General features: G+C 45.9%; 1 protein-coding gene across 3 annotated transcripts in view; it reads right to left on the minus strand.

Moving 5' to 3' along the window:
- The window catches only part of Epb41l4a (erythrocyte membrane protein band 4.1 like 4A), a 202,648-nt gene that overhangs the window by 10,287 nt on the left and 167,737 nt on the right, over nucleotides 1–24,624 (minus strand). For 2 of the 3 annotated variants that reach the window (XM_021214291.2, XM_021214292.2), the window contains exons 14-19: nucleotides 23,090–23,180; nucleotides 19,140–19,223; nucleotides 18,537–18,650; nucleotides 15,855–15,902; nucleotides 14,959–15,036; nucleotides 4,437–4,556 (exon numbers count right to left, since the gene is read on the minus strand). In XM_021214291.2, the coding sequence (XP_021069950.1) occupies nucleotides 4,437–4,556; nucleotides 14,959–15,036; nucleotides 15,855–15,902; nucleotides 18,537–18,650; nucleotides 19,140–19,223; nucleotides 23,090–23,180 (535 nt within the window). Of the gene's footprint in view, nucleotides 1–448; nucleotides 633–4,436; nucleotides 4,557–14,958; nucleotides 15,037–15,854; nucleotides 15,903–18,536; nucleotides 18,651–19,139; nucleotides 19,224–23,089; nucleotides 23,181–24,624 lie in introns of those variants that run through there. The other variant, XM_029547046.1, reaches the window with a different exon arrangement.

Here is a 24,624-nt window from a genome sequence, read left to right on the forward strand (position 1 = left end):
TATCTACACTTGCAATGACTCGACTTTAAATCAACCAGAGACATTAGTTTGTGCCCATTAGCTTGCAATCCATGCACCTGGGCAGCTAGAAAGGAGAATCCCAAGTCAAGGCCAGAGTGACACAGTTGCCAAAGAACCTACATAATAGTGCATAACAGACAATATTCACTCCAAGTAACAAACACGGTGGTGGCCAGCTGGCGTTGTTTTATCATCTTTAATCTAACTGCGTCTCTAAAAGGGAGTTTAAAGTTGAATAAGTAAATACAAAACTTATGTTTCCTTAGAGAAGAGAGCGCTGAACAAACTCTTGGTGCTTCTTCTGATATTCCTGAATGGTCAGAAAAAGTGAATTAAGGAGATGGCACATCCCTCTTCCTCCTTTCCCATCCTAATTAGGAACACGAAGGCGGGCAATTCAGCTGTGGAAGTTTGCTCGAGACCATCCTGGAACTTCCTTGAACATTCATCTCCTCTGGACTTTGTGTTTCATCTGGCCCAGCACTTGCCATGCAGCCTCACCGCTGTATTTTTCTGTGAGTAAATGCAGTAACACATCGTGGCCACCAGAGGGTGATGGAGCCCACTCTCACGCACAAGCCATTGTTTGAAGGGCAAAGGCAAGGCCTCTCCTGCACAACCCAGGGAGACAAGGTTACTCCGGTAGAAAGCAGGTTCCGCCAGGCTGATGCCGGCCTTTTTATGTCTATATCACAGCAGCAAACACAAACACCAGAGAAATGGAAATGAAAGATATACCAGGTCGTTCTGAACTTCATAACATTTAATAGCTATGACCCAGTCATGTTCAACTTAATGTTTGTCGGAGACAGCACACACACACACACACACACACACACACACACACAAATAACATTAGTAGTAGTAATAATAATAATAATAATAATAATTTTAAAAGAGAAATGAGTTTGTAATACAAAACTTTCTATAAAACTTTCCACAAACAAAAATCTAGGCAGAGACAGTCTTGAGGTAGTTGAGTGGTAGAAATAGTTTATCAACCTGAGACAGCACTTGGTTTGGAATATATATATACCTATACCTATACCTATACTTATACCTATGCCTATGCCTATGCCTATGCCTATGCCTATGCCTATGTCTATGCATATATGCCTCTAATAACACCCTTGACAGCCTGACACTCTGAACATGTATGTACTATGCAGACATACAACCCTCTGAACAACGCACCCAACAACCTGCCTGCGCACCCCACTCTGAACAATGAAGGAACTTTCTCATCTCTATTAACATCCGTTAAACTCAGACAGAATCTTTTCAGTCATACTATAGTCATATCCAGGTCTGTGAGTTTATGGCCAATTCAGCTTGAACTAGGTTGGGGTGCATGCAGGACAAGGCAAACTTCGTCCTCTAAGAATGTTCTGCTTTTCATCAAACACCCATGTGTGATTGGATATGTAACTGATTACATCAGATGCATTATGGGAAAGGATGTAGGTAATGAGCAAAGGTCTACTGATCCAAGTCAGCCAATCAAAATAGAGAGCTATGCAAATCCCTCCCTTCCTTTAAACAGCGCGCAGAAAGACAGAAGCCCCAAACCCTTGAGTAATGGGGCCCTTGGGCGCCTTCACATGTGTGTGGCCCAACGTCACTCTTGACAGCAAATCTGTCCTGCTTAGAATAAAATTACCTTGCTGGTTTGCAAATATGCTTGGGTCTTTGTTACATCTCCTTGAATAAGAAAGAGAACTTGTAGGCTGGAGAAATGGCTCAGCGGTTAAGAGCACCGACTGCTCTTCTAGAGGTCCTGAGTTCAATTCCCAGTAACCACATGGTGGCTCACAACCATCTGTAATGGGATCTGATGCCCTCTTCTGGTGTGTCTGAAGAGAGTGTGTACTGACTACTTTTGTGTCAACTTGACACAGCTGGAGTTATCACAGAGAAAAAAGCTTCAGTTGGAGAAATGCCTCCACGAGATCCAGCTGTAAGGCATTTTCTCAATGAGTGATCAAGGGGAGGAGGTCCCCTTGTGGGTGGTGCCATCTCTGGGCTGGTAGTCTTGGGTTCTATAAGAGAGCAGGCTGAGCAAGCCAGGGGAAGCAAGCCAGTAAAGAACATCCCTCCATGGCCTCTGCATCAGCTCCTGCTTCCTGACCTGCTTGAGTTCCAGTCCTGACTTCCTTGGTGATGAACAGCAGTGTGGAAATGTAAGCTGAATAAACCCTTTCCTCCCCAACTTGCTTCTTGGTCATGATGTTTGTGCAGGAATGGAAACCCTGACTAAGACAGGGTGACAGTGTACTTACACATATGAAATAAAAGGAATGAGTGCATCCAAGATTCCTTCAAAGGGAGGAAGGGAGGAAGGGAGGAAAGGAGGAAGGGAGGAAGGGAGGAAGGGAGGAAGGAAGGGAACTTGTAAACACTCAGCCCAGGCCCTAAGCAAGGCAACAATTTCAATGAAAATACAAATATTTAAAGAAGAAATAATGCTAGTTTTATATTAACTCCAAAAATAAAGGGGAACATATCCAAAATTATAGTATAACTTTGTTATTTAAAAAAACTGAAAATTCATAATTCCATATTAAAAATAAAAGCAAAAACAAAAACAAAAACAAAATCAGACGTGAAAATGCCTAACTGTAACCCTTCCTTTGGGGAGGTGACAGGAGGATCAGAAATTCAAGACCTTAGGCAGAATGTAAAGGTGTAAACTTTTAATCCCTGAACTTGGAGGTAGAAACAGGTGAATTTCTGTGAGTTCCAGGCCAGTCTGGTCTCTAGAGCATGGCCCAGGCCAGGTCAGTTAGGGCTACAGTATAAAGCCCGATCTCAAAAGAAAGGGAGGTGGGAGGAAGGGGGAAAAGTTAAGTTTAAGGCCAAAGGTCAGCCCCAGGCTACTTGAAATCCTTTCCCATCATCATCATCATCATCAACAACAACAACAACAATAACAAAGTTCTACACAGTGTGCTGGCATGTGCCTTTAATCCCAACACTTGAGAGTCAAAGGCGGGCAGAGCTCTATGAGGTCAAGGCCAGCCTAGGCTCTGTGCCTTGTTCCAGGCCAGTCAGGGCTACATGGTAAGACCCTGGTTTATGCCTGTTCATCTGTTTTAGATTTATTTAATGTGTATGTTCTGCCAGCATGCATGTCTGCTGGGTACTACATGTGTGTCTGATGTATGTGTGTCTGCTGGGTACTACATGTGTGTCTGATACATGCATGTCTGCTGGGTACTACATGTGTGTCTGATGCATGCATGTCTGCTGGGTACTACATGTGTGTTTGATGTCAAAGGAGGTCGGAAGAGGGTGTTGGATCCCTGGAACTACACTTAGAGCTGACAGTGAACTATCACGTGGGTGCTGGGAACAGAACTGAGTCTTCGGGGACAGCTACAAGTGCCCTTAACACTGAGCCACCTCTCCAGCCCCATATGAGCCCATCTTTAAAAAAAAAAAAAAAAAAAAGGCATTTTAATTAAAATCGAAGTATCTATGATTGAGGCATATCCCTCCAAACACAGAGCTCACAAGGTCTGTGCCATAGCCACCGGCATCCTCTCCTGGCCTGTCAACCTAACAGCGCATTCTCAGCTTTCTTCTGCCTGTATCCCTCAGAGCTACCCCGCTGACTGTGGCTTCAGCCTTCCACGTCCATCCTCTCCCCCCAGGGGTAAGGAACATCACACCGTTACAGCGGACCACCCGAGATCCCGAAAGGCTTTGGGGCTGACTTTCCAAGTTCATCCCAGCTCACTGATGGCAAGTGGAGCAGGCCTGGGTAGCCTAACTCTTGATGTATAGACCAAAGCACACGTGCATACACACACACACACACACACCAGTCACATACGAGCATGCAAGCACACCACCTTATCAGCTCACAGAAAATTAATCTGGGGGGGGGGGGAGGGAGGAAATCTCACCACGATGGGGTAATTGTGCTCACGCATGTCACTGCCTAGCAACAGGAGGGGCAGGCAAATCTCAATGCTGGGGTGTAATGAATCATTCAATGACTGCTGCTCACAAATGGTAATTTGCCAGCGAGATAGTCTGGCTCAATTTGGAACCAGACATTAGAGAATTCGGTAGACGCCAATCGGGCAAAGCAGCAGGTGTTTCACCAACAGCCAGGCTTCAGAACAAAGAAAACTCAGTATTTACCTGGTCAGATGTACGCATTTGATGAAAAAGACTACGAAACACAAAATACGGTTCTGATGGCCTTGTTCCCAAGGCATTTTGCTGGGCCTGAGTGCCAACTTCTAAGCCTTCAAAAAGTGGTTAGTGAATGTTACACATGTAAGAAGAAAACAAATAAAAAATGTATATTCCCAGCTGACATGACTCATTAGGAGACTGAGCACCCGTCCGCCTGCTCTGCCAAGCTCCCGGATTTTGAGGGAAAAGTGGAAAAAGAACCCACATACGAGCGAGATCTGTGTCTGGATCTCCGGTTGTTAGGATCCACTTGGTTCTTTTCCTTCTGTCTCCTTAACACGGCTTCCCACTGAGGCGCCGAATCAACCATATCATTCTCCTGCCGTATTCTGGAAAGACAAACCAGGCATCTGAAGTTAACCTCTGGACTGATTGGTTGTGTGTCAACTTGACACAGCTGGAGTTATCACAGAGAAAGGAGCTTTAGTTAAGGAAATGCCCACATGAGATCCAGCTGTAAAGTATTTTCTCAATTAGTGATCAAGTGGGGGAGGTTCCCTTGTGGGTGATGCCATCTCTGGGCTGGTAGTCTTGGGTTTTATAAGAGAGCAGGCTGAGCAAGCCAGGGGAAGCAAGCCAGCAAAGAACATCCCTCATGGCCTCTGCATCAGCTTCTGCTTCCTGCCCTGCTTGAGTTCCAGTCCTGCATCCTTTGGTGATCAACAGCAGTATGGAAATGTAAGCCGAATAAACCCTTTCCTCCCCAACTTGCTTCTTGGTCATGATGTTTGTGCAGGAATAGAAACCCTGACTAAGACAACCTCCAAGGAGGGCATGAGGCAGGCGAGGCAGGCGTGGCGAGTTCACCCAGAACAACACGCAGCAGGCTGAGGTAGGAAAATCAGGACTCTGGGCCACCCTGGCAACACAGAGAGCCTGTCTCAGGGACAATGAAGAAATGTAAAGACCACTCGTGGATGGAAGCGAAAGGGCAGTAAACCAAAATCTTCAGTACATAAAGAAGGGGGCCCTAACTCCCCAATCACCCCAACCTCACTCCTCAGGATTTAAGGGAACAGAGATTTGATTATAGCATGTTTATATGTTCATCTCCGGTTTTGTTCATCTTCTCTTAGGGCTTTCTTGTGTCGTCCCACAGATTAAGGCATGCTGGGTTTTCGTTTTCACTCAAGTCTAAGACTTTTTAACTTCCATCTTGCTTTCTTCCTTGAGAATAAAACTGGATTAACAGATTCTTAAGTAAGTGTACTTGCAAATATATACACATAAACATACAATGTTCATACTAAATATGCAAAAATAAAGTAAGTCACTTTAAAGTGTGTCTGTATTTTCTGTATGTTCTCAGTCTGTTGTAATGTATCTTTTCATCTCTGATTTTATTCATCTGAATCTTTTTTCTCTGTCTTCTGGTTAATTTGGCTGAAGACTTGGTAACTTGCTAATATTGTCATAGAACCAACTCTTCGTTTCATTGATTCTGTCTATTGTCTATCACTTACATTATTCATTAGTTTAATTAGCTGATTTTTGTGGTACTGTTTTAGGCCTCTTTTGATTAAGTATACTGCCATTGTTTGTTTATTCCCTATGAACTATGACCAAGAACTGCTGATCAGGCCTTTGGCGTGAGAAAGAGTAGACCTAGCTGGTGGTATAAGGGAAGAAAATCCCAGGGAATGACAAAGGCCTATGGAATGGGAAGGAACCTAACCACGGTCGTTTGCACAGCTTGAAGAACACTGTTCCATCTCCTCATTGCAGAGCAAATTAGAACTGAAAATACATGCTATGAACACTAAAATTAGGAATATGAAAAAGTATGTAACCTGAGGTCATCAACATCCTTTGGAAGCAGCCCTTCCATTTGACAAGGAACAGACGCTCTTTTATACATGTGTGGGCACATGTCTATGTCCACAGTTCTCATCACAGCACCTCCCTACAAGCCTTGACATCAAACAGGACAGAAACCCACCAGACTTGCTAGGAGACCTGATACACTCCAGGACTGAGGGATCACACTCATTGGATGCCCTCAAAGAGAAAAGCCAGTCGCAGATCTCTCCTCCCTCAGGACCTCCCACTTGATTTCGGGGTTTAGAATTAGACATGAAATTCTACATAGAATCACCGTACAGCTCGTGGGCAGGCATAAAGTTCACTACAATATGTTTACCCAGGAAGCCAGGATCTTTCATCATGTCAAGTTTAGTTCCCCTGGCAAGACTGAGACATAGTCTTAGTCCAGAACATACTTTCTTGTAAATACAGATGTTTAGAAGGAAGACAAGTGCTGTGTGTATATCCTATTGATTGTAAAATCCAGAAGGTTAGCTATCACGCTCAGATGATAAAACACTAGCCAGGCATGGTAGCACACACCTTTAATTCCAGAACTCAGAAGGCAAAGGCAGGTAGAGGATCTCTATGAATTTGAGGCCAGCCCGGTCCACATGGGGACTTGTAGGCCAGGCACCTATATAGTAAGGAAATAAATTCCTGGGAGCACACATGTGTTTTCCTTTACCTTGCCAGTAAAAAGGACCACATCAAAGTGAATTTCCGATCATACCACATACTTTCATTTTTCTAACTGGGAAGTCTCAGGTAAGGCCAGCGAAGCGCTCCTACTTCATAACCTCCTCATGACCCATGTGCTTTGAAGACAGATGCCCTCTACAGGTACTGCTCTCTCATAAATATTCCAGCAGACGCATTAAAAATGCAAGGCTTGCTGTAGAGTTACAAGAGAAGCCGAGTTCCTGAGCAACGCTGGTGTGGACACCCAGGTCCGGTCTGTAATGAAGTCTGAAATTACACGCTTACAAAAGACCTCTGGCTAATGATGTCTCATAACAGGGACGACAGTGTCATCTCTTCCATTACTGAACTGTTCCAGAAGACACAGGTGCAACCTGGGAACAAAAGGAAACCCTAGCACGGAGAAGCAAGAATATTTTAGCACCCGGTCCATAAAGGCAGGGTTTAGTGACCACCCCCCCCCCTTTTTAAAAAATCATTGGTGATTAAAGGAATCTTTGCTTGACAAACACCTATCTCCTACAATTTTTTAAAGATTTATTTATTTATTATGTGTGAGTACACTGTAGCTGTCTTCAGACACTCCAGAAGAGGGAGTCAGATCTTGTTATGGATGGTTATGAGTCATCATGTGGTTGCTGGGATTTGAACTTCAGACCTTCGGAAGAGCAGTCGGGTGCTCTTACCTACTGAGCCATCTCACCAGCCCCTTTCTTCCTTTTCTTGAGACAGGGTTCATTAGGTAGCCTGAAATACTAATCCTCCTACCTTGATCTCCCAGATACTGAGAGTGTAGGCAGGTACCACCTCTGGGCATGACCCTAAGGTCTTATTTAGTTATAGATGTGGAACATCCAAGTGATTTTTTTTTTTGATATGTTATTTTGATATAAGAATTTACATCATGAAGAATAGAAATATTAAAAGCCCTGAACTGGGGTACAACCTTTAAGAACATCACCATCAGGAAATTATTGGGGGGAGGGGAAACTACCATTTCCCCATCTGAAAGCAGAGTCAACAGTGTGGGAAACAGATCCTCACAAGGCTTTTGCTTTTACATTACTGTATGGGAGAGAAGGAGTCTAGGAGAGAGGGAAGGGGGAAGGAAGAGATGGGGAGAGAGGGAGAAATTCAAATAGAACCATCTCAAAGGTATTTCAGGGCAGGGAATTCTAGTATACCTTCTTCACTTCTCATCAGGCCCCCAGAGTCCACTTTTTCCTAGGTTGTCCATGCAATTTAGATTTTTACTGTTCTTGACACTTAATTAAGTTTGCTAAGGCTGTGAAGATGAAATTCTGCATCCTCACTTGATAACAAAGTGAAGATAACAGCCATTCCTATTCTTCCCCTTCCCCTCAATTAGAGCTCTGCACAAATCGTCCTATTATCAAACGAATTCTTACACAAGTCCCCGGGGGGGCTCGCTCGGTCCTCTTCTTTTATCGGTTTTGTTCTTCACGGGACCTTCCTTTATACCAGCTCTTAATTCACCTCTGATTCACGGCGACAGAGGCCAGGCTGAATGCCGGCCCTGCAGTCTGCTGGTGCATCTGCCCCAAGCCCGCTCTTGCATTCTGTCTCTTCCCAGCTTAGCCAAGATCTGACCCAGAGTCTTGGAGCAAACCGCTAATCTCTTGTGGTCAGGTATCTGCTGGCTCACATGAAGAATTACCACAAAGATCGTTTCTAGCTTTAAGACCCAATGCTTCTCTATTGTGTTTTAACTCCAAACCAGTAAGACGCTGAGCCAAACCTTCTCTCTGACTGCAGCGTAACATTCCAGACAATTGCTCTGTGTGACCACTCCACTGCTAAAATGAAATCACCAGGTCCCCACAGACTGGGAACTTGTGTTCTCATCAGCTCCACTTGTTTTTGCCTCACCTGACATAAAGCAATCTTCTTTCCTTGTTTTTGCCAGTAGCTTTTCTTCCCTGGGGAAATTTATTGGTTTGCGGCATCTGCTGATGTATTCTCTTAAGGCCAGAAAACAAAAACTGCATTTGCTTTTCCAACCTTCCCTTGCCGTCCATAAATACCTCTGATTTGCTCCAAAAGTTGTTTTACCATTTTCCACATGTCCTCATGGCCCTGCTACTACAGGAGGCCTCTCAGGAAGTTTTGCTTTGAAACTTTCCTGTCTTCACAATGTTAAAATCTGTTTCGTCCCATTTCAATAATCCGTTACTTGTCGCTGGTGTGGAAGCTGTGTTATTGCCACAGACTCTCTGTCAGCCCGAATTATGCTCTGGAGCCACCCATCATCCATCACAGGTCTATGGCATGACATGTCCTAGTAAAATAGAAGTCAGACATCCTAGCACCTGCAGCGTGGTGACCGTGGTCCATCTTGATCATCTGTCTGTAGACTGTGCCCTTCATAACCACAATTTGTATCTTGTTGTCTTTAAATCAAGTCACCCATATTAGGAAATAATATAAAAGCCCTTAAGGGACACATTAAGACCATCTTAAGCTATTCTTCAGATACTAATAGACATCCAGTAGACTAACAGACTTATCAGCATTAAAAGGCAGGAACAAACTCCAATAGGACTCACACTGAAATGGATCATGTTTCAAACACTGACTTCAGTTTTGTTAAAGGGAACCAGCTCCACTTCCTGCTTCTTCCCTGGTCTTGAGATCATAGGGCAGCTGAATGTTCCCATCAGGACAGCACCACCTGCCCATGCAGGGAACTTTCTACATTCCACGTTCCACGTGGCATTATTGCCTGAATCTTCACTAACCCCCCCTCAGGAAGAAAAGGCAGGAACTCTTTCCATCTGAGCCTGAGGATCAAAGATCCAAACGGTCAAGGGACCAGACCACAGGCACGGAACCTTCTCAGAGCAGGATCACTAACCCAGGCTCCCCATGTTTCACAAGAACGCTTCACACACGTAACTACTGTTTATGATGCAAACCTCCGGGAATACAAATAGGAAGGGGTTCCTGGGACTCCTGCTGCCAGCTTGCTCTAGTCTCCACATCCGAGCCCAGCTTCTCTCCTTCCTCACACTCTAATCCTCTCTGGGCTGCAGACTCACTCGGAATTTTTCACTTAGGTAAAAACTACTGAAGTATTCGACCGAGTCCCTCACCTCTCCAACTCTCCTACTCTGACACTCTAAAGGCCTAGCAGCACGTCAAAGCTAAGGAACGAGAGCGTGAGCCACGGATCCTCCCTGGAATGCCCACACCAGGAGCAGGGTATTCTGCAGATTTCTTCCATGAATGTGAAGAACGTTTTTATCGAGCTCGGAGCAGTTACAGGGGAAGCTGGTGCTTGAAAGCCTCTATTCCGGTCAGTACACTTCCTGGGTCTTCCTTCAGCATGAGTCCTGGACAAGTTCAGGGTGTGGTCCTATATGGTTAAGCCTATATCGGCAGACTGGCTGGCCTTTATTTTTCTTCAATGTTTTAAGGTTTTTATTAGCATATACTAATTATACGTAATGGTGAGTTTCATTGTGACAGTTTTACATGTGCATGTGATGTCTTTGGATCATGTTGACCTCACCATCCTCCCTTGTTCCTCTGACAAGAAGGAGGAAGTTGGTCGCCATCCTCTTCTCCTCTGCCGCCTGACCCTTCGGATCTCAGGGATAAGGCTCGAAACTCTAGCCAATGAAAACAAATCAGCCCAACGTGCATAGGATCATCAGCTGCACAGTCCAGCACTCTGAAGGCTCGCCATGTGGCAAATGTCACCAGATCCTTTGTCTCTCGGTAATGGGACAGCAAAGGAAGCTCTGACTGAAGCCTGAGCGGGCTGGGCAAGAGATCAGCTGACCCAGAGCTAGCTTAGCACACGGGAGGCTCCTGTACTTCCTAACCAGGTGTGGCAGTGCACACCTATAATCTCAGAGTGTGTGTGTGTGTGTGTGTGTGTGTGTCTGCTTTGAGTGTGTTGTGTGTGTGCACATGTGCAAATCAATCAATTCAAGGTCACCCTTGGCTGCCAGTCACGTGTGAAGCCAGGCTGGGGTACCTGAGATCTCACCAATAAATAAATAAATAAATAAATAAATAAATAATTGAAAAATAAAGAAGGAAAGAAACTTAGTTCTTAATCCTACCAGTAAACTGAAGTACTAATTTCATTTCCCAATACTAATCCTTCACTATTTATATGATAGCCAATATATCATAACATCTTGGGCGACATCATATAAGGCCCAAAATACTATAGATATTATCACCAACAAAACTGTGTAACTGAAGTACATGCAAGCTATAAGCCCCCTCAGAACCAATCCAGGGGTGAAGATGTGGAGAGACTATCTGGTATACAAGCCCGTGTAGTGGTGCCTACCTCTAACCCCATACTTAGGAGACTGAATGTTGGGATTAAACTGTTCCCTGCTCTAAGTTGCTCCACACTGTGTAACACAGGGTATTCTGTCCGGGGCTGTGTCTTCACCTGAGAGACTCCATAAGCCGCTTTTGACTCACTGTGAGCATGAATGCAGAATCAGGATGAGCCTGTGCCTTAGGGACACTTAACCTCACACACAAAGCACAAATTAAGACTTAAACAGAAAATGTGCCACCCTGAGAATGTATGCAGGTATATAGGACTGTAGCCACACACTCATATCCGGAAAATCAGGCCTGAGAACTTACTGCAGACATCAGGTTGAGGGAAAGATTCTAGAAATGTCTACAAAGGGTTAAAAGGCTGCGGCGGAGGCCCCAGAAGCAGAAGCTGATAGGGAAGAAAAAAAGAAAAAAAAACTTTATATTGAATCTCTATCAGCTTTATCTAGCCATTCTGCAGCACACAGATATGCACAGGTACGTGGACAGAAATCGGTGTTCTTACTGTGATGTGTAACGTGTGACCTGAGAGCTAATGTCAGGAATAAAGACTGGAATGGAGAACCCGTGTGTCTTAACAGGCCACCAAGGAAATCAGTATTACTTGACAAACTGCGGCCAACAAACCCACATAGCCTATTTATTACTTAATAAATTCTGTCACCAAGGAAAGACACAATCATGTGAGTCTGTTTCTGATGCAATGTCCTCATGATGACACAGCAGGGGGGTCCTGTGCTACACAAACTCCTCATGGAAGAATGACTGACGAGATGTAACTAAACATGAAAATTTGGGCAGGTGGGAGAATGGAAGATTGGAGAAAATGAAAGGCAGAAGAGAGGGGAAAGGAGGGGGGAGAGGAGAAGGAAAGGAAGGTGGAAAGGGAGAGAATTGAGGGGGAGAGAGGGGAGAGGAGAGGAGAAGAGAAGAGGGGCAAGAGGAGAGAGGAGAAGAGGGGGGAATGGAAAAGAGAGGAGAGGGGAGGGGGAGGAAAGGAGAGGAGAAGAGGGGAAAGAGGAGAGGGGAGAGGAGTGGGGAGTGGAGAGGGTGGTTGGAGATTCAGGGACTCCAGACTGGGACTGGGCTGGGACTCTGCACCCCAAAGCATTCTCATCTCAAAGACTTCATTTGATCCTCCATTCAACAAAGGTCATCAGACATGCTATTCCCTGTCCCATGTTAAAGACCTACAATACTAAGGTAGGAAGGAAGGAAGAAAGAAAGAAACAAACAAACCTGACCTGGAAGTGGAAGGGAGAGTGGATGAGAAGAGGAATCAGATTGGTGAGGGTGGGAAGAGGGCAAGGGAGGGCAACCGGAGTGCCAATGATTGACCTGGATCAAGTTCATGTATGAAAATGGCCTAATCAAATAGCTTGTTACATATAATTAGAATATGCTAATAAAAAGGTAAAAATGTGTTTGCCCAAAAGATGCTCCCAAGTTATGATTTCCCAAACCAAGACAAGAAAGTGGGGTGTAGCAGGGTGTAGGCCCTCGCAGCAGAAACAAGGAAACACAACATGTACCAAGTTCTGGGTGGCCAGTGCTGCGGTCACCCCAAACAAAAGCACAGAGGACATTGCTGGGGACTGGGCAGCCCCCACTGTTAGCCACGAGCAGGGAAACAGCACGAAGCTGAAGGTTCAGTGTCTCACGCGTCCCCTGAAAGTGCGAGAAGGCGGATACCAAGAACCAGTCCTTGGTTGTACACAGAAAACATCCTAATGGAGGCAGAGCTGAAGCGTCCATCCGTCCGTCCGTGTTCTGCTCTGATACAAAAGGAGGCTCCGGGTGAGAGAGCAAAGGCCCACTCAAGGGCAGGGCGGAGCTGGAGTTAGGCAAGTGTACTCCCAGAGGGGCGACCAGGCTTTGAGCCTTCCTTCCCTGCACACCTGCCTGCCGAGGCAGAACCTGCGTGGACGGCGTGGACGGCGAGCTGAGCCAAACACACATCTTCCTCTGCCTGCTGTCTGCTATGCCTCATCTTCTCAGGACACAGGAATTCGTGTGATCCTAGGGCGATCCCGCCCCAGGTCAAATCGATGGAGAAAGCTTGCTATGCCCTTCCTGTCGACCTCGAAGGCTGCTTCTCGCCCTGGCCATTATAAAGAACATAAGCACCAGCGCATCCAGAAGCAATGCTATTCTAACACTACACAGTTGGTTTAAAGAAACAGTCTGTGGGAGACAGAGGTAACACTCCCCAGGAAAGAAGCAGCCAGCAGGGACACAAGCCAACACAACCAGACCAGCTGGACAACTTAAGGACCCGGTGCAACCGTTCCAGTCGGATTCATTTTTAATAGCAAATGTTGCCCTTAGCATATGTGCCCCCCCCCCCCGCCAAGACACCGTTTTTAAACAGGTCATCTTCTGTGCAGTTGGGAGTGGGCCATTACAGAGCACAGTCTGGAGGACACTAAATAAAACAGACCCTGACATGATGAATAAGCACGAGTTGTTAAACAGAAAAAGCAAGCAATTTGTTTGGTTTTGTACAAAACTGCTTGGTTTTACAGCAGCGAGAAGGCACCTAAGGGAGAGATGCCTCTCATAATTGGATTTTTCACAGATAACACAAACTGAAATTGTTTCTTTGAGGAGTGTCATAACACATGGAGATCTTGCGGCTGTCCAGTGTGATCTCACACCGCTAAGAGAGCAGGAGGCAGGAAGCTTTCCTAAGCAAGAGGCTCCTCGAGATGCTGGCTAGCTGGCTGGGCTTATTACACAGGCTCTGCAGTCAAGAGTGCAGGCCACTCCATCTGTGCTCAGCACAAAGCTGCCAAGCACTGAAGAATGACCTTAGAGACCGGTCTCACTGCTTCATCGAAGAGAAGAGAAGAAGATGGCTTAGAAAAGACCAGGCAGTCCCGAGCCCCATGGTAACCGGAAGAGCTCACCTGCCTGCCTGCCCTCCCTCCCCCTTCCTCTCAGCATCACTGATGTTTTAGTACCAGATGCACCTTTTCTGTCTTCTACGTTGGAGTTGGAGAATGCTTAGCATCAACTCTGGTCAGTAGTAGTCTCCCCCATCCCAATGTAACAAAAATCGATGTCTCCAAACACAAACGAACATCCTCTGAAAGGACAGAGCTTGCCCAGTTAAGGACCACTGGGTTTGACTGGTACAAGTGACAATCAAATCCTCTGATGCCTGGCCTGGTGGGGTTTCCATAGCTCATGAATACCTGCTGTCCATAAGCTAATGGTTTATGCCTGGAAAGATGTGATTAACACATTAAGCCAACACTAATGTTCACTATATCAACTGATCTTATGAGCAAGCTCTAAAAAACTGAGACCTTCAAAAGTGGACTAAAGTACACTGGCCTGGTGTACCTCGTGTGACTGGAAACACATGTAGATATGGAGAAGCTAAGTGAACAGAATCTCTAAGATGTAAGTATCATTCTGGGACGAGATAAGATGAGATGAGAAATATCACATCCAGAGGTACTTCAAGGAAAACTCCCTACCCAAATGGCCAATTCCTCCCCAGCCCAGATAAATTCAACATACATAATGCCCTAAATATAGAATTATCTTGAACAAAAGACAAAAAGGTACTTTAACTATCAGGCTATTTAATGATCTGACTCTAGAGATAGGAAACTCACAAGAGCAGAGGTTTCCTAGATCGGCAATACAAAACAACGGCCTTTGGGCCACCAACAAAGAGGGCGGGCTCAGGCCTTTGGAACACATCGGATCCTATGGCCAGCGCCAGGACAGCACAGGTCTAGGGATCAGGCCTGCGGAACACATCGGATCCTATGGCCAGCACCAGGACAGCGCAGGTCTAGGGCTCAGGCCTGCGGAACACATCGGATCCTATGGCCAGCACCAGGACAGCGCACGTCTAGGGACTACAGGGTCGGGGGTTACCTGTTTCTCTTCTTCCGGTGTTCTCTGTTAGAATTTTCTGACTCACTACCACTGCTTGTGTTACAGCGTGAGCGTGACCTGAAGACAAGCAAAAAAAGGAAAAAAAAAAAAAACAAAACATTTATGATAGATTATAGATGGGTTCATCCAGCACTCTACAATTAACTTTACAGAAAAATCATGAATCCAAACACAAAGACCCATCTTATCCCTGTCCCAGTAAGAAGTGTTTCTGGATTCAATNAAACATTTGAGCTAAGTCCACAGCTCAGAGAAAGAGCGGGGCAGGAGGGAGAGGTAACCACAAGATGAGAATCCCCCTGGAAAGGACTCAGAAGCTCCATCGTGCCTAGCAAGCATGGCAAAGCTAAAACAAGCATGGAGGACAAATCAGGGATGCCACGCCTTCCCCAGACCCTTGTGGTGCAGGTAGACGTATCGCCATTCCTCTGAATCTGTACTGATTGTGTGACAGTTTTCACCAACAGAACGAGGTGTGAGGGATAGCCCCCAGTTCCAAGACTAGCCCACAAGGCCATTTGCAGGCCCTCTGGGCAACATAGCTTCAGCTACCATCTGACCTCTGCCTGCTCAATCCAGCTGAACACACACACACACACACACACACACACACAATGTTTGTTGTTGCTTTAAGCTAACTGGTGAAGTGGTTTAGAATACGGCTTGGCATAGCTAGAGACAGCTCCTCAGAGTCACAAAGGGAACAGGAAACAAGGAGAACTAGCAAGGGCCAGAACAGAGTGAAAGACTGAGATCCAACTGACACTGGCGTTAACACGCAAAGGTGGTGATGCAGACACGAAGCAGGCGTAGGAGAGAGGGAGACGTCTCCACTCTTGCCTTCTCCCCTCTGGCTCCTCCCTTTGCTTCCTTACCTCCTCCTCTGCTTTAGATCTGAGTCTTCGCCACTGTTGTGAGCTTTCCTGAGGAAGACAAATGAAGTTACAGAAGGCAGCATGGTCTATGGCTAAGAAAACAGGCAGTTTCACATCTGTTAATCCAGATGCCTTCTGGGCTGGTTCACTTGCCACACAGTTATGTCATGTATACACATCCAGTCCTATGACAGGTCCCAGAAACTCCACACACCACCTCTGGCTTCAAGCACCCAGTCATCTACAGTGAGACTATGGCCTTGGCGTAATGCCCATGTTGAATAAGCTACACTCATCCAACCACAGGGCGAGCCTGTGGCTTCTAGGTCTGTAGCTCTCTAAGCCAACTTCCAGCTGGTCCTAGCTCTCACTTGGATCCAGGTCTGGAATTCTTTCTCTCTTCTATAATGGCCCCGCCCACCACAACTCACCAAGCTACACCTTCTTGAAGCTTTGATTATCTCCAGCCATCTCCAAACACACTGCTCTCTCATCACAACCCCCCTACTTCCTGTTTACCTCTAAGCACTTCTAATAGGGCTTCTTGTTAAACACACACACACACACACACACACACACACACACACACACAGGCACTGGAGACAGAACACATGAATCGGAATCACATCCTGCTCACTGAAGAGTGTTGTGACCCCTGTTACTCCTTTTAGTGGCTCAGTGTTTTTGTCTTATTTTTAATTTTTTATTATGTATGTATGGGTGTTTTGCCTGCATGTATGCCTGCATACCATATATGTGCCTGGTGCCCTCAAAGGCCAGAAGAATGTGCTGAGTCCGCTGGAACTGGAGTTACAGACAATCAATCGTGAGCTGCTACTTGGAAATTAGGACTCAAAGCTGGGTCCCAAAAGAACAACTGGCATTCTTAACCCCCAAGTCATCTCTCCAGCCCCAAATGCCTCGGTTTTGACAGGACCCCCGGAAACAGTTATGAGGTGGAAGAAAATGGGACTGGAGAGATGGCACAGCAGGCAAGAGCAGGCAGGCACTGCTCTTGAGAGGACCTGAGCTCAGTCTATGGCACCTGCACTCACACACACCCCTCCCCAACACATACACCTAACTCTTTACAGCACAGTACACTTCCAGTGAGGAGACACGTAACACTGTAAGCTGTGGGCATCCCTGCTTGCTCACCTGTCTATCTGACCCTTGACCTCGGCCTATGGCATCCCCACTCAGTAACTTACATGACAGCGCTCAGTACTTCCCCAGCTCTGCTTCCCCCCCCCCCAGAGTATCCAGGTTTTTCTGGGTCAGCCCCAGATAGCTAGCTGAGCATCAGTGGCCAGAAGGAACTGAACAAGCGTGTGTTCGTCGTACCGACAAGCTGCTGCGTTCCTGACTGCACGCTTCCATCTGTCAACAGGCTGACACCTTTTTCTGACCTAAGTACTGTTTCTGTAGCGCGCTGGCAACATCTCCTCTTGGCTGAGGTGCCTCTGCATTACCTGTCTCTGCTTTCTCCTCCCAAAGGCAGAGGCAGCCGCAAATAAGACTCCTTTCACCTTCCTTCTACCCGGAAAAGAAACTTACCAGTATCTCCCCGCTTCTTACGGAACTGCCTTGACAACAAAGGTTAGTTCCCCCACCACCCCCATGTGTTCCAAGACTCCCAAACCACCATCTTCTCGATCATCTTCACTAACTACTCACTTACCTTCCACACATATTCAACTTCCCTGCCAAACTCCCCCCTTTTATTTTTTTAGCTTTTAATATTATCAACATAAACTTTTTCTTAACACAGCACATCTATTTATCAGTGCTTGTGCGTGAGAGGTCAGAGGACGGCTTGAAGGAGTTGGTTTCTCTCCTTCCACTGTCTGGGTCCCAGGACTGAACTCGGATCATTCGACTGGGCAGCAAGCACCTTTACTGGTTGAGCCATCTCACCAGCCCTCAATATAAACTTTGACGCTATATGACTCTTCTTCACCCGCCCCTCTTCTCTTTCACAGCCAAACCTCCTGAGACATATCTAAAGCTTCAGCCCCATCTACTTCCCACGCATCATCCTCCCAGGTGCCCTAAGAGGAGTGGACAGGCTCGGCCATCACCATCAGCCTGTGTCCTCCCGCTGCCTCAGATGTGCTTAAGCCGAGAAAGCCACACAGATATTCCATCCTCACCCTGATACTAATTTTGGGGTGGTCAAGCATCTACAGTCACACGCACTCTGACCTTCTCAGTAGAAGGCAGCAGGTTCACAGCCTCTGCTCATAAATGCTAACACAGCAGCGTCACTTTAGGTGACAGAACACACAGGCTTTAAGTGTAGTTCTACTTTCCAGTGTGGGTAACCTTTAACATATACTATTGACACTTTGCAATGCATATTATATAGTTAGCATAGTACCTATGGTTTCTAAATTAGCCACTTTAAATACAGAGAGCAAGTGACCATAAACATTTTATAAAAGTATTCTCTAAAACTGTTTCAGATAAATACTGCAAGCTCCCTAACTTGCGTTATTTTGAAAAAAGAACAAGCTTGCAGTGACCACAAGGAGATAAACAATGGTAGCCCTTTGAGGAGACAAACAGTGGTGGCCCTTTGAGGAGACAAACAGTAGTGGCCCTTTGAGGCTCATGTTAAAAACGCATGGCCAGGACAGGAAGCTTCTGGTCCTACTGGAGTCAGAACTGTGTTCCGCCCACCTTCGCCTCATCGGCTGCGAGGAGTCATTGTCACTGCCGCAGGAGAGGTTGCGCTGCCGGGCACAGGGAAACTTTGGTGACTTAGTGCGGTCACTGGAGGAGTTGTATAGTCCACTGGAGTGAGAGAAAGAGTTCACGTGTCAGCTTAGGAGTCTTCACACGTCCAGCATGGACTCGTTTTGGAACTGTTTTCAGAAATACATCCTCGCTCTAGAGATGTGGTTCCCAACCTTCTCAGTGTTGCAACAGTTCCTCGTGTTGTGCTCACCGCAGCCATAAAAGACTTTCTTTCCTACTTCCTAACTGTAATTTTGCTACTGTTATGAACTGTAGACATCGACATAACATAATGTTATGTAATGTTATGTAGACATCTGATGTGCAGGCTATCTGATATGTGACCCCCCCCCCCCCCACTAAAGGAGTCACAACCCATAGGTTGACAACCACTGCTCTAAACAGCCTTATATATAGGTACATTAGGAGATAGGCTGCTGGCTCCCACTTCAGCACTTCAGCCACAGAGCAGTGAGTTCCCTCCGCTGACCAAGCTAGGACACATCCCTCCCCTGCTTTCTCTCCAAAGGCAGAGAGCCTCCTTACCTCTGGGGTCCGTTTTCTTCCCAAGGTGCATGAGATTTGCTTCTTTGGGGGTCAGGACTGTTTTCATTCTTGGCTTTCTTAAAACTTGAATAACAAAGAATAGAAAATAAGTTGACCAAAAAATAAATTGTATTAATTCACAGATTTATTCAGAAGGCAAAACAACACTGACGTATATGTACACATACTCCTGTGCTAATAGTTGTGACTCCTTCCGAAAAGAACCCAAGATGACGGATAGTAAATGTGTTTCGCCTGTAAACACTTTGGTGTCTCTCCCCTGATTCTAGTTATATTGCTTTACGGGAAGAGAAGCCAGGCTGATTGGCTGTTAGGAAACTTTCTAAAGACCCCACTGTAATAGGGAAGAGAAGATGGTGGGAACTGGGTAAGCCAAAACGAAAGGTGTAAAGGCCTTACACAAATCCACTACTTGGTAAATTAATTTGAAAGTATAATTAAAGTCAGGGTATGTGGCAAAGGCATTTAATCCCAACGCTTGGAAGGCAGAGAGAGGCAAACGGATCTCTGAGCGTAGGACCAGAGTGGTCTACATAGGGAGTACCTGCATATTATATGCAATATCTAAATGTATATGATGTTGTAGTATATAAGTGTGTAATTATACACATATATACACATATGCACATTTTAAAGGAGTTTAAATCAGGTATCCTGTATAAATGATAGTACTTTCTCCAAAAGCCATAAGTTATTAGATAAAAATCTCAATGGCAGATGTGGGATACCTTCCTAAGAGTTTTTTCCATAATAAAAATACTTTTTACTTAATAATTAAGTTGCCCATTACAATGAATTTGATAGCAGAACTAAAGGCATGGGACGAAGGGGAGCCTGTTACTGAGGAGGTAGTCATGTCACTGGCCTGCTGCACACACGCAGTTCCTGTTTAACCCCTTCACTGTGTACATTCCAGAGTTTTCCTACGCTTGTACTATCTTAGCCTGCAACGTTGCATTTCAGTTCCACTGGACAGTCTTGCTCAGAGACTGCTCAGCTCCCACCCCAGCCCTCAGTATATGCCTTGTGATCATCTTGTGATCCTTCATTTTTACTCAGCCACTTTCCTTCCTATGGATTTTGGTCAGAGAGGCCACAGAGACTCCCAGAACGACAGAGGCCATTGCCATTGCTCTTGCTTGCCACCGTAACTAGGTGGTAAGACCACAACGCTGTGGGAAACAACACAACTTGATTGCAGCATATATAGGAACCAAGCTAGAATGATCTGGAAACCTTCTCCCTCCTTTCATAGCACTGAGAGTTGCTATGTAGGTCACTGGGGGGAGAAAGGGCAGCAGGGGACTTATTCAGGAGCAGTTCGAGCTCTATAATACTGGACTGCCAGGCAGCATGTGCCCACAAGTGTAATACTAGAATATTAATGGGGCTAACCAACTGCCTTCTGGTTGAATTGGAGTCCTACTCCACATGAGAGAACACTTTCCTAATGATGGTGGTGGGAAGAAGGAGAAAGGAGAGGGCAGAGAGTCCTTCCCTGGAAGAGAATAGTTGCTACCAAGTAGAGAAAGGCAGCAGGCTGAAAAGGAAGAGAAGCTGCGTGCAGTCGTTTGAATGGAACTGGCCGGTACAGGCTGCTGTGTTTAAATACTCAGCCCCTAGTTGGTGGACTGATTTGGAGAGGCCTGTTACGGATGCGCTGAGACTTCAGAAGCCCATGCTGTTCCCAGTTAGTTCCCTCTGGCTCATGCCTAAGGGTCAGAATCAAGCTCCCAGCTCCTGCTCCAGTGCCACGCCTGCTTGCCTGCTGCCATGCTTTCTACCATGATGATGGCCGTGGACTCTAAACCTCCGGAACCACGAGCCCCAAATTAAAGTGTTTTCTTTTCTAGGTTACCTTGGTCAACGTGTTTGACCACAGCAATGGAAAAGGGCACTCGCTCACATGAGGCTGGCCAGACTCCCTGGCTCCAAGTCTGGCTCTGAAGCACTGAAAGTTAGCCCTGGGGAGGGTCCAGTTACCCTATCTGACCTCTGCCCAGCTTCCGGATCTCTTGGCTCCATCCTTCCGGATCAGAATGACTTCTGAATGCCATTTCCTGACCTGGTATCATCTTTCTGCCCCAAGAATGTAAATATAACTGAGCTGTTACTCAAACCCAACAAATTGTTCAGGCACACCCAGGGAAACTGAAGAGATCATCGGAAGGATGTGGGGGGTGGGGGGTGGGGGGGTCACTTCTCACTTCCTCTGGAGTCTTAGCTTGCAGAGAAAAAGACTTACTTAGCTGCTAAGCCACATTTAATCCGGGTCCTTAGAGGGATCTGGACAGTTGCTACAGAATACGGCTGTAGCAGAATTCTGAGCAATAGCAACACGAGGAGAAAGAAACCAGAGAAAATGACAAGGGTGTCGCAAAAACAAAAGAAACACTCTATCCACACAGGAATACTACACACCTGCACAAGGTACATCCAACAATGGTGCACACATCAAAGGTTTAGTCCTGAGCTGTTTTTTTTTACATAGGTTCAATATATTGTTCAATAATTTACAACCAAAATTTCAAAGATCAAGTTTTCAAAGTAAATGCTTCCCTTTTGGACTGAGAAAAAGTTTAAAAAATAAAAATAAATAAAACAGTAAAGCTCTAGTACTGTAGCACAAAGTATATGCGTTTACTAAGTTAGGAAGGAAAAATGAGGGGCGAGGGAGACAGGGAAGACTAGAGATGAAAAGAAAACCTGCAAGCAGCCAACTGTTAAAGAGTAACAAAATCCCAGGTGACACAGTAACTGCATTCCTTCCCCCCCACCCCAAACCCCTTCTCATCTGCAGGGCAGTGGGATGCAAAGGGGACTGGGTTCCCTCGATGAGGCTTGGAGGGTCTGAATTTCACGGAAGATGGCTGCTCTCATGTTGACTATATCATGGGCGAGCCCTGTACCTGAAGGTGTAGCTGCTTCCACCCAGCAATGCAAGTCCGACTAGGGAAACCGAGTTAACGAAGACACATTCAAAGGTGAAGAATGGGTCCTTCCAAAAGATTGATTTGTAAGGAGAATGCCCCAGAACTGAAGAAAAGGAGACTGGCCCAAAAAAGCGTAGGGGAAAACATCACAGCTCTGGAACCTTCTTCACATTTTTGTAATTTTCTTACTGGGGAATTAGGCTTCCTCCAAGTCACTACAGAGCAGTCGAATGAAGGCACCATTGTTAACTAACAGAAGACGGGGTGGAGGATGATCTAAGGCGTCTCTGCAGGTCACTCAGCTCTGACTGCTGGAACATCCTCTCCATGATGCAAGTGGGGTGGCCTCTATAGGGAAAGTGAGCTCCTCAAAGCTGCTCATTGTGTGCTGATAACGCTACTCCACAGATATAATTGGAGACCGGAAAAAATTACTCTAAGACTCTCTTAACAGGAGACAAAGCAGATCTTTCAGGAACCAATCCATATAGCATATTAAGAGGAGTTTTTTTTTTTTTCCCCCAGTGAATGACCCTGGGAAAACTTATGCCAAGGACCATGGCAGGTCTTCATACGTATACAGCCTGTGAATGCTAAGGCCCCAGGATCTCTAAAGCTGCTAACTTCATCCCAGGGCCAGGGCTCAGTGAGCCCCTGTGAGGAATATTGTATCTTAAACAAAAACATCATCCTCTTTACTCCCCCAGCCCCTTTAAGCTAGTCCGCTGGATGATGACTTTAAAGACCACCTGGGATTGTCAGCGTGCCGATGCATGCATGCTGCAGACCATGTGTGCATATGGTCTGTGACTTCCCCCGTGAGGGACAGGTTCCGGTGTTTGAATTTCTCTGGCATAAAGACATGTTCTTTGGCTCAGACACGATCTACTAGAGCCCCTAGTTTAAAGTGCTAATCAATTTACCAAAGTGAACAAATTCTTAGCCTTGCCAACCAGGGGAAGCACTTTCGTAGAGCACACAACCGCACAAACGGACCTTTTCACTGGGGAAGGCGCAATGATCTTTGTGGTTCCTTCATTCTCCCCGCTTTCCGTGTTTGCAGTTATCCGACTGATGTTGTTTGATCCTAGTAACAAGAGAAGAGGAAAGATGGGTGACAGGAGACTGTGGGGAAGCAAACAGAAAGACACAGAATAATTACCTGTAAACGCAAGTTTATGGCTGCTGTGATGGTCCAGTCAGTCAAGTGGGTGCCATGCAAACTCAGGGACCAGACTTAGGTTGTCAGAACCCATGTCAAAGAGCCAAACATAATGGCAGGCATTTGTGGTCTCAATGCTGGTGAGGTGGAGACAGGCAGGTCGTGGAAGCTCAAGAGCCAGCCAGCCTAGCCTAATGGAGACGCTCCAAGTCCCTGGTCCCCATAAATGTATCCACACTCTCACACTCTTACACAAACATAAAGAAAAAATATGTGAATTTTGGGAAATTTGTGGTCCATTTTATTGATAGATTATGACTCCTAATAAATGATCAACCACTCAATAAACCTGAGATATTATTATCTGATACACACAGTGCTGCCCCAGGAGTCTAAGCCTTTGAAGAATATTGGTAAGTTCTCATATCATGATTTTTAAAACAAAAACTTAGACTCTGAAGATAAGATTCTAGAATATTCATTACCATACTGGAATATAAAACATTACCAGTTCTTTGGGACCATGTTGTAAAGTGGTTCAGCCTGTCACGACTGGTCCCACTTGAAATCACAGTGTAACTCCCCCCAAATTGAAACCTGTGAGGACATTCCAACTCAAAATGCCAACGGCAGGAAGAAAAGTGAGCGTGTGTTATGTGTATCCATTACCAGAGAAAGTTCTCATATGTATCTTTCATAAAACAGGCCTCAAAACCTAAAGCTAAAATTGTAAGTTTATCCCACCACTGATTTGCATACAGGCTAGATGGGCCAGCAGAGGGAGCCCACAGCAGACACTTTGAGGGGATTCTGGTTATAAAGTCTGGGTCCTGGTCTCCAGGAAGAAATACTGCTTTGTGTGGCCCTGGTGGTGACTTTTCTCCAGCATGAATGTCTCTGAGAGGAGACAGTTTAGATGGGAGGGGCAGCCAGCCAATGAGTGGCAGGCGGGGACGTCTTCTCCAGGGCTGTCCCTTAAAGGGCATCTTCAGAGGGAGACACCGACACTCAGTGTCTACTCATCACTAAGTGCTTAGCAGGTGAGTCCCAGAAACAGCTGAGAAAACCAAGGAATGCTGGTACCTATGGGGTGTTTGTTATGTGTCAGGCATTGTTCTAAATAGTCCATGTTGTATTTACCCATGGAACCCTCAAAATAGCCTGGCAAAATAGATATCAATATCACTTCATTTTAACTATACAGATCTGAGCCATAGGGGCCGGCGGAGAGATGGCTCAGCGGTTAAGAGCACTCACGGATCTTGCAGGACCTGAGTTTTGTTCCCAGCACAGAGTGGCTCACAACCACCTGGTGGAACTCCTTTCCAGGGGGTCTAATGCCCTCTTGTGACCTAAATGGGCACCAGGC

This window comes from Mus pahari, chromosome 15, assembly GCF_900095145.1.
Source record: "Mus pahari chromosome 15, PAHARI_EIJ_v1.1, whole genome shotgun sequence".
Classification (NCBI taxonomy): Eukaryota; Metazoa; Chordata; class Mammalia; order Rodentia; family Muridae; genus Mus; species Mus pahari.